Raw genomic sequence first — 12,500 nt, forward strand, 5'->3', positions numbered from 1 at the left:
CGCAGAATGTGGAGAGAGAGAGAGAGAGAGAGAGCAGATACTCTGACGTCGTGACGGGTCTTTGATGTTCTTGTGTTGTATGTTTTTTTTTTTTTTTTTTTTTGCAGGGGAAGATTTCAAGCCGAGGGAAGGCAAATACTAATGTTTACACATTGCTGGATTCATTGTTTGCATGTTGTTGTTGCCTGTGTTCTCTCTCTCTCTCTCTCTCTCTCTCTCTCTCTCTCTCTCTCTCTACATTCGAGCGTTCACTATTTCCCTTCTCTATCTATGGATATAGAGCTATCAATCTGTATACCTGTCTTCGTTCTTTAACTCCCCCTTATCACACCCTCTCTCTCTCTCTCTCTCTCTCTCTCTCTCTCTCTCTCTCTCTCTCTCGTACCCATTACTTCCAATATCTGTGTCTATCTATTTATATCTAGCTATCTTTTATATTAGAAAACTCTCTCAGTTATAAACTCTCTCTGTCTCTATACTCTCACTCTCTCTCTCTCTCTCTCTCTCTCTCTCTCTCTCTCTCTCTCTCTCTAAAAGGGCTTTCATGGGAGAGAAATTGAGTTTGGAAATGTCCCCAGTAATGAAGAGTAAATGGAAGAATAATACAAACGGATATTGAAGAGAGAGAGAGAGAGAGAGAGAGAGAGAGAGAGAGAGAGAGAGAGAGAGATGGATGTATGTTGATGTGGATTTTTTCAGAATGATATGTTTGTTGAAAGGCATTTTCAAAGGGTTGTATTTTTAAAGATTGTTTATAAAAGGGCAAGTTGTTATGTACAAGTTCGTAAGTTTACTTGGGTTTCTGGGTAAAAAATTTGTGTGTATGAGAGAGAGAGAGAGAGAGAGAGAGAGAGAGAGAGAGAGAGAGAGAGAGAGAGAGAATGTTTAGTAACGTTCTCTTTTGTGCAAGTAAAGTATTTTATCTTAAAGTATGACAATCGATTATGTATCAACAAACAAAAGTTACTTTTGTCAATATTTTGTTATTACCAGATAAGAAAGTGTTTGTTCATTTTTGACAGTTGCCTATTTCCCTCCACACACCGTTATAATAATACCTTCAGAACGTAAATAAAATCAAATTAACTATGTAATGGGATAGAATCTTTTGCTCCCTCTGCGATGAATTGAATTTGGAAAAAAGAAAAAAGTTTTGGAAAAGAAAAATAAAGCTCATATAAAAAAATTATTTTTCCTATCTGGAGAATTTCGGAGTCGAATGTGAAGAAAACGGTCGATCGGGGATCTAGAGTGAAAAGATGAAGGCGCACACTGCCTTCTTTTGTTTTTGGTCTTTTTCAAAACTCGAGAAAGAAGCGCAGAGAATATAGCTGAGCATTTTCTGAGAGCGATTGTTCTTTTGGAGGGCTATCGAGTGTTTTAAATACAGAGAGAGAGAGAGAGAGAGAGAGAGAGAGAGAGAGAGAGAGAGAGAGAGAGAGAGAGAGAGAATTTATTTTCAGTGCTAGAATGTTTTTATTATTGATCTAGTTGCATGTTAGCCTGTTGTGTTAGTTATAGTACTAAAAAAATGCTGGCCAGAGATCATTCAGAGGTCAAAGGGCTTTCTCTGAAATTTGAATTGTGTGATTTCTTGTAAATGGATATAAACAGACACACACCACACACACACACACATATATATATATACACACACACACATCTATATATGCACATTATATATAGTATATAGATTATATATATATATATATATATATAGTATATATATGTATATATATATATATACACACATATATATGCACACTATGTATGTATGTACATAAGCGAATACCACAGGAAAATGACAGTCAGAAGGTCAGTACCAAGCGCTCTCTCCTGATTATACAGGAGAAAGCGCTTGGTACTAATCTTCTGCCTGTTATTTTCCTGTGGTATTCGCTTATATAATCAAGAGTACAACATCTACTGTGATCTCTAACCATATATATATATATATATATATATATATATATATATATATATGGTGTGTGTGTGTGTGTGTGTGTGTGTGCGTGTGTGTGTGTGTATGTGTGTGTGTGTGATATATATATATTAGAACGAGGGAGATAGAGAAGTGAAAGTTAATCAGTTTGATGAAGTACTTACCGTGGATAAAATAAAGCAAGTTTCACCTAACTTACAACCTGAATCTGTCAAAAGCCAGCCCCGAATACGCCGGCAACTTAGATATGCGTGCGTTTGAGAAAAAAATAAGAAAATTAACTAGAGTGCCATGATAGGTAGCCCCCGTTCATTTGGACCAATCCGTAATCGATATGGAGAATATTTCCTTTTATTTTCCTTTCCTTTCAACTGGTTGCAATCGTCTTCGCGTGCTCTCTGTGTAGCATGCGAGCCGCACTTAGCTTCCATTAGCAAACCGATATATCATTAGTTCTTTATTTCTTTTTATATATATATATTTTTTATGACTGTATATGAGCGAAGAAGGCAGGAGGAATGCACCGGGTATACTTCTTTCGCCACTGATTGAAAAGGACCAACCGATTCCCCTTTTGGCTCAATAAGTAAAAATGAGTGAAAAGTAGTCTTGGGGTTTTCCCCGTTTTTTTTTTTTTTTTTTTTTTTTTTTTTTTTTTTTTTTTTTTTTTTTTTTGTGGAGACACGAGATGTGGCGTTTATGCTATTTTTTTTTTTTTTTTTTTTTTTTGCTGATTTCATCGATTGTTCAATAGCGATTAGTATTAGCAATGTTGTTGTTATTTCTTGCATTATTAGCAATGTTAGTTCTTATTCTTGCTGTTGTAGTTGCTGTCATAAAGAATTTCATATTTTTCTACTACTACTACTGCTGCCTGCTGATGATGATGATAATGATGATGATGATGCTACTAATATCATTATGATGAATATTTTATATATTTATATATATATAATATTAATATATATATATATATATATAATGTAAAGTTCAGTATCTGCGCGTCTGTGCGTCTGTGTGCTGTCTTTCGGCGTCCAGAGGCCAGGCGTTTAGCAACAGCCGAGATCGTGGCAAATCACCGTCGAAATCAGGCCCGGGTTGAACCCTCAAGACAAATACCGAGCTGTTTGTTACTCTCGTCGCGGGTGTTAGTGTCTGCGGCGCTGTGTGCTTGTGACACTGTTTTCGCAGGAATTATGGCGATCATGTGTAACTGTCAACAGTCACGCTCCCACTTCTTGAGAAATGCTCCGCGTGGAATCCTCCTCGGGAGGCTAATGCTCCAATAACATTGTCTAGGGCGGTAATCTCGACAGCGCCTCTGCCGAGGCTTGAGGTGCAAAGCCTACTCCGTTGATTTAGTAGCGTGGGAGATAGGGCGTCTGGACTTTGCAGCGCTCCCTTTGTTATTGCATGTGCCCTTCGGAGGATCTGTTAGCACGTGTCCTTCAGAGGATATCTTCCAGGAGCGAAATTTTAGCATGAAGGATGCGTCCCTCTGAAGTTTTTTTTCCAGAATCTTGTGTTTGTTATATATATATATATATATATATATATATATATATATATATATATATATATATATATATATATATATATATATATTCTGTTTACATCACGTCTGTAACATTTGACACGAACACAGTATCTATTGTGGAGACTACTTACCTATTTTGATGATGCTCTTAGTTTTCTGCTTTAGATAGTACAAGATTTTTTAAAAATTTTATTTTATCGTTTACTGGAGGTCATTTTTAATCTGACATTTCTTACAGTATTATCCACCGTGAGAGAGGAAAAATATTTCTTTTAGTGATTACTGCTATATATGTATTTTCCTGATCAAGTAAGGCTTCGCCAATCATTCCTGATTGATCCTGACCACTTATCCTTTTGAAGGCTTCTCTTGTTGAAGTTGTCTGGAAATGATGATAAAAACAACTTAATGCTCAATATAGAATATGTTGTTATTAACTATTTCTTGACTGCTGTAGTTATAAGAACCTTATTTTGGCCTTTGTACTGTATCTGTCCTTACAAAATCTTGGGTATTATTGTGGTTAGACCCTTGTTTTAGCCTGCATACTGTATTTATTGTTATTGTAAAATGGTGCTATAGTTGTAGTTGTGTACTTATAGATTTGGCAGTATTTCCACCTGTAGGCTAAACCCGCTTTTTCTCTCCCTTCTCCTCCCCGCCCCTCCCCCCCCGCCGCCGCCGCCGCCCGCAGGCGACCGAGGGAGCAACCGATCCCGAGCGACGACGCCCTCAGCCACACCTCCGACCCGGACCAGGGCGACCCCCCCTCGATCGTATCCCTCCACGACGCCGCCGCCACCCCCACCCACACGCCACCCACAACCACAACAACCTCTCCCACTACCGAGGCCAATACTCGACGGGGTCCGGGGACACAGCTGCGGCGGCTGTGATGAACCAGCTGGGCGGGGGGACCCATGGCCACTACTACCAGGAGATCCCCCAGGGGGGGCTCCACTACGCCAACCACCTGGACGAGTACGACTCGCCCGTCCTGAAAGGGGGCCGCAAGTTCCCCCCGTCCTCCTCCGGCAGGCGGATGCAGACGGGGGGGTCGTCGCTCTCCTCGTCTGATAACAACTCGGACACGACCTACGCCGAGAGCGACATCAATTCCAGCCTCAGAGCCAAGATGGCCGCCCTCGATAACGGTAAGTGTTGCAAGGACGGTTCTCTCGCCGGAGTTTCTCTCTGGGTCGTTTTTAGTCACGTGCACCAAGGTGTCTTCGTTCCGCTTAGTTATCTGTGGGCCAGTGGTAAGAGATGCTGGCTCCAGGCTGGACGATGACCAGTATAAGTTTGCAGTTTATTATCTGCTGAGTTTTGTTGGTAAATATGGACTTGCTGCGTTTACATACATACATACATACATCATAAATACACACACACACACACACCATATATATAGATATATATATATATATATATATATATAGGTATGTGTATAGGTATATACATATATATTATATAATATATATATATATATATATATATATATATATATATATATAAATATATATATGTATAGGTATACTATACATATATTATATATATATATACTTATATATATATATTATATATATAGGTGTATATATATATATCTATATATATATATATATATATACTATAATATATATATATATATATATATATATACGTAATGTATATATATATATATATATATATATATATATAGATAATATATATTTAAAACTAGTGTTTTAATGGCGGCCTTTTATACTTCAGATATATATATATAAATGTTTACATAAGATGAATAGGGAGAGAGGGAGAGAGAATTCATGAATTTATTCAATCGTCTCTTCGTTCGAAGCCACAAACAGACACGCGAGTAATTCACAAGAATTAAAAAAAAAAAAAAAAAAAAAAAATAAAAAAATAAATCATAGACGATGGCTGTTTTAGTTCCCGAAAGAAGGAGTGCCTTGGGGGAATATATACTACTAAGGTTCCCCAACGCTCCTATTCCTCCACGTGGAAGAAAGGAAGGCAGGTTTCGTGATTATATCGCATGGCCTGCGTAAGTGTTTCAGGGAATAATGAGAGTGGAACGTTTTAAACTCTGGGAAAAGATGGAGGTCATTTCAATTCGGGGTTGAATGGGTTTTATGCCGCGGCCGTTTCTGCTTATTTAGCTTTTTTCAGGGTTATTTGTTTTTATAGCTTTTTTCAGAGGTATTTGTTTTATATATATATATATATATATATATATAGACACTATATATATATATATATATATATATATATTTTCTTTTTTTTTTTTTCTTTTTTTTTTTCGCTTACACGGTGAGTAATCCTACAAACTACGTTGTTGTTGCGGTTCTGCTTCTTCTTTTTCTTGTTCTTGTTGTGGGTATGAAAGGTCTATGGAAAAGCCTAAAAATGTCTGAAAAAGTCGTTTCGCGTTGAGTTAAAGATACAGAAATTTTTGGATAGATTTTATTATTATTTATTTATTTATTAGAATGAAAATGTAAGAAATAGACAGTGTGCATGTTAAACAGTACAGATAAATTATTCCTAATAGAATATTCGTATTTATTTTGATTTTCGTTGTGAAACAAGGGTCTATTTGACCGTAGGTTTTAGCACGTTTTAATTTACGTTAAAAGTTTGGAATATAGTGTTTACAACTTATGCGTGAGCAGAAAATCTTGCATGGGTCCCGAGTAAGTTGGAGGTCTGATCACGCCTTGTTCCTTTTCTCGTTTACTCTGTTTACGTATTTGTTCACTCGGTTAATATTAGTTTATCATATTGTCATTGATATATGCTTTCTATGGGATAATTGTATTTTTTATGTTTATTTATTCAATGGATTAATGTTTATCATCCTTTCGTTGCTAAATACTTCGTCAGTGAACAGTTGTATTTTTTATTTAAATTTGAATGCATTTGTGTTTGAGTTTCATGCTTGAATTATTAATAGTAATATTTGCGTAAAGAACTGAATTTCAATATGAAAGAAAACGTTCCAGCCCTATTGTGCATATAATTGGGTATATTAATTTATTTCATAATTGTCTTCATAAATTTATTATTATAAGATTTTTGTATCGTGATCATGAATAATACGTAATTCTATGTATAGTTTTAATAAGGGTAGGAGTGAATTGGGAAATTTTTTGCGTTGAATTTTAAGACTACAGGATTAATTTGTTAATGCAGTTGCCAATAAAATTATTCGCAGTTTCTCTCTATAGTTTGCGGTTCAGTAAATATGCGGAAACCTTTCTCTATCAGTTTTTTTCGTGAACCTTTTTTTTGTTTTTAGAAAATCATGAATATTTTCGAAGATTTTTTTTTACGGCACAGTGAGTTGCTTGATATAAAACTGTTCACAAGATCTATACTTATCCACCATTCAAATATTTTTAAGTTAAACAGTTTTCAACATTTTTTTTTCGTGAACGTTTTTTATGAACATTTTCGAAGATTTGTTTTTAAATGCTGAGTGAGTTGCTTGATATAAATGTGATCCACCATCAATTATTTTTAAGTAAAAAAATTTTTCAGATTTACGTAGATTCACATATTACTACTTAGGCTCATTCCAGTTCGAAAATGTAAATGAAATGTAAATTTTATTTAGTTAGAGAGTACATTGAAGTCTATGATTATACTAGATGTAATATTCTAGTAGACATTTAATTTACATTAACCCCGGTGGTAGTATGTGAATGTGTGTAAATCTTGTAAATATTTCTTTGCTTAAAAGCTGGTGATTGTGGATGTGTAAAACAATAAAAATTGTTTCTTTCTCGACACAATAAAAAATGTTTATTTGTGGATACAATAAAAAAATTATTTGTGGATACAATAAAAATTGTTTATTTGTGGGTACAATAAAAATTTTTTTTATTGTGGTTACAGTGAAAACAAATTTATTTGTGTATGCAATAAAAATTGTTTATTTGTGTATACAATAAAAAAAATTTATTTGTGGATACAATAAAAATTTTTATTTGTGTATACTATAAAAAAAATTTTATTTGTTGATACAATAAAAATTGTTTATGTGTGGATACGTGTAGAACTTCCAAATAATTTCTCTTCAAGATCCTTGATTTATTTGCTCGGCACAAGATTAACTTCGAGTTCCCCGCGCCAGTACCTTCCAGGTAACCTCTCTCAGCAACCGTCGATTGATTACGAAGTCGAGGAAAAGAAAATGATAAAAAAAAAAACACTAATTCCGCCTCGTGTATTCGAAAATTGATTTTCCCTCGAAGCGAAATTATTTCTTCGAAGTCGCCGTTTCGTCGAGTTTGATCAGATCGAAATCGTATCCTTTTTCCTTTTACCTTCTTATTTGTATTCCCTGCAGTCCTCCGGTCCTTGGTGCCTGTTCGTTATTCATTTGTTTTTATTATTCTTCCTTATTCTTTATTGATTCTTCCGCAGTGAAAAGTGAATTTGTTCAAGTGGTTGGACAGCGCGATAAAGAGACCCACAAAATAAAGGGGGTTAAAGTAAAAAGGTCTGAAGGTGGCACTAGGGGGAAAATACCCACAAATGCAGTAAGCAGTAACAGTTAGAGAGGTTGGATAGCAAGGTTGAAAAAACAAGGAAGGTGGGCGCTTCTAGTAATGCTTACAGTTCGCCACGGTAAGTGTACTAATGCCTCCAACCCACCCTCCCTCCCTCTCCTTCCAAAGATAAATACAACGTAATTGTCCATTCTTTACGTCTTGCAGTTCGCGTCCCATGCTCTATTCCATTCGTCTATTCCTCTTCCCATTCCATGTCGTCTGCTTTGCCATCCATCATTCCTGTTCCTTTTCTCTTGTGATTTCAATTCCTCGTCCCCTTTCCACCGGTTACCCGTCGTTTTTCGTCTCTTTGTGTCTCCCTTCTTTCCCGTTTTCCTTTGTTTATCCGCCATTTTAAATTCCTTTTGTGTTTTCGCGTTTTTCGTCCCGCGTCCTTTTCTTTTGTTTATCCTTCATTTGCTAATCCTTTTCCACCCTATTCCTCGTTCTGTGTCATTATCCCTTTCGCTTTTCACGCTGTTTGCCATTTGCATACATTCTGCGTTGTGTTGCAATCGTTGTTTTTGCAAATGTGCTGTTATTCTTTATTTCGTAAGTTCTAATCTCTCTCTCTCTCTCTCTCTCTCTCTCACTATATATATATATATATATATATATATATATATATATATATATATATATGTATATATATATATATATAATATATATATATATATATATATGTGTGTGTGTGAATTAAAGTCAAACATATACATATACTTAATTACATATTATGTATATAGTGTAAAATGTGTTTTGTAGTTGCTAGAGATTGTGAGGAATTTTTTTTTTTTCATATTTTGAATGAAAGCGTCATATGTCCACTTAAATACATGAGATATCACCAATCACACACACACACACACACACACACCTGTAAGGAGAAGCTGAATATATTTGGATATTTAGATATCAGTGCGTGTTGTTATATATTAATAAAAGGAAACTTTTTTTTTTCCATTGAACAGATTCTCTCTTAGTTAACAATGAATATGAACTCAGAACTACCGATTTCCCAAGTTTCATTTTATTTTTACCATAAATTCACCAGCTGCGAAATTTTGATTATTTTTTCGAGGAAAGAGACAAAGCTCCATTGTTTTCTTCTTTTCAAAAGTTTTCCAGAATTTGCAGATTCAAGAATTTTCAATTTCGTTTTTTATTATTATTATTATTATTATTTATTATTATTATTATATTATTATTATTATTATTATTATTATTATTATTATTATTATTTGCTTTTTATGACAGTCTATTTTTGCGTCTCATTCATTTGATGTATTATTATTATTATTATTATTATTATTATTATTATTATTATTATTATTATTATTATTATTATTATTATTATTATTATTCCTTAAACAAAATCTATTATTGTTTCTCCTCATTGCCGAATCTGGTTTTTTATTTCTTTTTTTGTTTTAATATTTGTTATTCTTTCTGGTTTCCAAAATGACTGTCTACTGAAACCAGCGCTTGCCTTGGGGAACAAAATAAATAAAACTTTTTTTTTTTTTTTTTTTTTTTTTTTTTTTTTTTTTTGATGCACTCCCTCACTTTTTTCCTCTCACTTTCATATTCTAGTTTGACGTTTTATACAATTTTTCCCCCCGACCGGATGCCCGGAAAATATCGGGGTATCGGGGTAAAAAAAAAAACGTCGCGAAACAAGCGAGACAAAAGAAAATATATATATAGATATATATATATTGGTTTGGTGAACTTTTCTAATCTCCGCTGGATTTGAATTTCTCGTTATGGTGGTTGATATGCCTGTCTGTGCTTTTTTTCCCTAACGAATCTAATCCCCTTATCCGTATCCGAAAACGGAATCATCGGTAAAGTTTTCCAACGGTTCTTGTCTCCTTACGTACCTGTCATTACTTTCTTAAAAAAAAATATATAAAAAACTTAGATCCGAATTTTCTTATCCGTATCCGAATCGGGAGTCATCGTTAAATTTATCCAACGTTTCTTTGTCTCCTTACGTACCTGTTCGTAATGTTTATTTTGTTAAAAAAAAAAAAAATATAAAAAACTTAGATCCGAATTTTCTTATCCGTATCCGAATCGGGAGTCATCGTTAAATTTATCCAACGGTTAATGTCTCCTTACGTACCTGTTCGTGGTGTTTACTTAAAAGAAACAAATAAAAAAAACTTTTTTTTTAACTTATTAACTCCGTATTTTTTTATCCGTATCGAATTCACCTTTAAACTTATTTACTGTTCGTGTATTCGTAACCAGGCCTTCGTGGTGGTGTCTGGCGCTCTTTGTTTATTATGTTCTTAACAAAATAAATAAATTAATAAATAAAAAATCATGTATCAGAATCTACTTAATCGCATACGAATTCGGATTCAATTATGAATCAGATTTATTTTAATCATAGCTTCAACTGTTCTTGTGGCCGTGACTAGCCCTTCGTGATGGTGGCTAATGTCCACATTTATTTTGCTCTTAACGCCAGAGAAATACGTTAACCGAACCCCCTTATCCGTATTCAAATTTGGATTCATCTTGATACCTATTAAACGGTTCCTGTGTCCTTAAGTACCCACGACCCCGAAACAGAATTGAAGTCCACCATTTATTTCCGATACTGAGGACAAATTCTAGTTCGAAAGGATCCTGAACGTACTTGTAATTTAGCTCTCTCTCTCTCTCTCTCTCTCTCTCTCTCTCTCTCTCTCTCTCCTCCTCCTCCTCCTCCTCCTTTGGAAATTGAAAACAAAACCTTGTAAATATTGTGCAATAGTCAGGTTCGTCCGACAACCTGACTGAATGCCCGGAAAAAGATTCGAAGAATTATGATTTCGAATTTTTATTCTCTCTCTCTCTCTCTCTCTCTCTCTCTCTCTCTCTCTCTCTCTCTCTCTCATCATTTTTATGGCACGTTTTAGCAAAATATGAAGGTTATATTTTTGTTATGAAGTTACTATTCAATTTATTCAGTGTGTTATCGATTATTTACAGATTATAAATGTTCCTAGTTCACTGTGCATAAAACATTTCACGAAATTATTCATAATTATTCATAAGTCTTTGTGCCAAAGGGATTTTCCTTGCATAATCTTTCATCAGTATATTTAAAACCAGGCAGCCCTCGGACTAGACCAGATTATTCCAAACCCTTTTCTTTTTTTGCGTTAAAATCTTATTTTCCAAAGACTTTATGGGAAGTTTAGAAAAAAAAAGATATTTCCTTGTGTTTCTTATTATTTATCTGATTGAAAAATAGTTGATTTGGTGAACTAAAAAGAAAAATTTGGTGAACTAAAAGCAAAAATTTGGTGAACTATAAACAAAAAAATTGGTGAACTAAAACAAAAACATTTACTGAGGTTCATTCACTATAAATTTACCTGTTGAAAAGTAATCCATATATAGACTACCGGAAAATAATGTTTTCTTGTGGCAGTATGCTATTGTGCTTCAGTTTCGTCTGTATTAATAGGAGGTAATGCTGAGAGAAATGGTGCGAATAATTCTCTCTCTCTCTCTCTCTCTCTCTCTCTCTCTCTTCGGATCCGAAGAAGTTCATGTTAATCCAAGGAGGTCTGAAGGACATAACTCTCTTCAGACGAATAATTAAGGTAACTAACTGGCAGGTAATTATGTCTAGACACAAGAATTTTTTTTTTTCACTTCTGCCTCGGGGCATATTTATCCTTGAATTTACAGATGTGGCTAAGATAAAGTTTAATTGTGACGTAGATTATCTACGTGTAATTCATTAATGGAGTTCGAAGTTTAATTGTGACGTAGATTATCTACGTGTTATTCATTAATGGAGTTCGATTTATGCTTGATTATTGTGTAGTGATGATAAGACGGGGGTTTTTATGTTATTCTGTGCATAATTAATTTCAGTGATGATTGTTGTTCGTTGGAAGCTTGAATTTAAAGTCAGTGGCTCCACTGTAGGGCTTTTTTCGTTATGAATGGATGAGATTGATAGTAATAATAATAAATAATAATAATAATAAAATAATAATAATAATAATAATAATAATAATAATAATAATATAATAAATTATAGGAGCATTTCTCTTTAACTTAGAAATTATTTATAAGGAAAAAAAGGCATATCCCAATTAAGATAAATTTTTATTTAAGAATTTTTAGATGATTTTGCAATCGATGTAGTGATCAACTCTACAGTTATTTTTCTCCAATTTTGCTATTGAATTTAGTATCTGGAAATTCACATTGGATTCCAGGAAATGTTTTATAGATTAAAATTGCAAGAAAGTTATATTCCTACCATTTACAATAAGCGTGTGAATGCGTGTGTGCTTTAATTGTGAATTTTAATTGAACAGGAAATGTAACCAAATCGCATATGCAGGCAATTACAATTGCTAATCCTCCTTTGCATTAAATGCTCGTTCGTTCTTCAGAGTCTCTCTCTCTCTCTCTCTCTCTCTCTCTCTCTCTCTCTCTCTCTCTCTCTCTC

At 34.2% G+C, this 12,500-nt stretch overlaps 1 protein-coding gene across 1 annotated transcript in view; it reads left to right on the plus strand.

Annotated features, from left to right (window-relative positions):
• The window catches only part of LOC135196701 (uncharacterized), a 750,202-nt gene that overhangs the window by 500,966 nt on the left and 236,736 nt on the right, over nt 1–12,500 (plus strand). The window contains exon 3 of the mRNA XM_064223533.1: nt 4,174–4,633. Coding sequence (XP_064079603.1) covers nt 4,174–4,633 — 460 coding nt within the window. The remainder of the gene's footprint in view (nt 1–4,173; nt 4,634–12,500) is intronic.

The sequence above is a fragment of the Macrobrachium nipponense genome, chromosome 18 (genome assembly GCF_015104395.2).
Source record: "Macrobrachium nipponense isolate FS-2020 chromosome 18, ASM1510439v2, whole genome shotgun sequence".
Taxonomy (NCBI): domain Eukaryota; kingdom Metazoa; phylum Arthropoda; class Malacostraca; order Decapoda; family Palaemonidae; genus Macrobrachium; species Macrobrachium nipponense.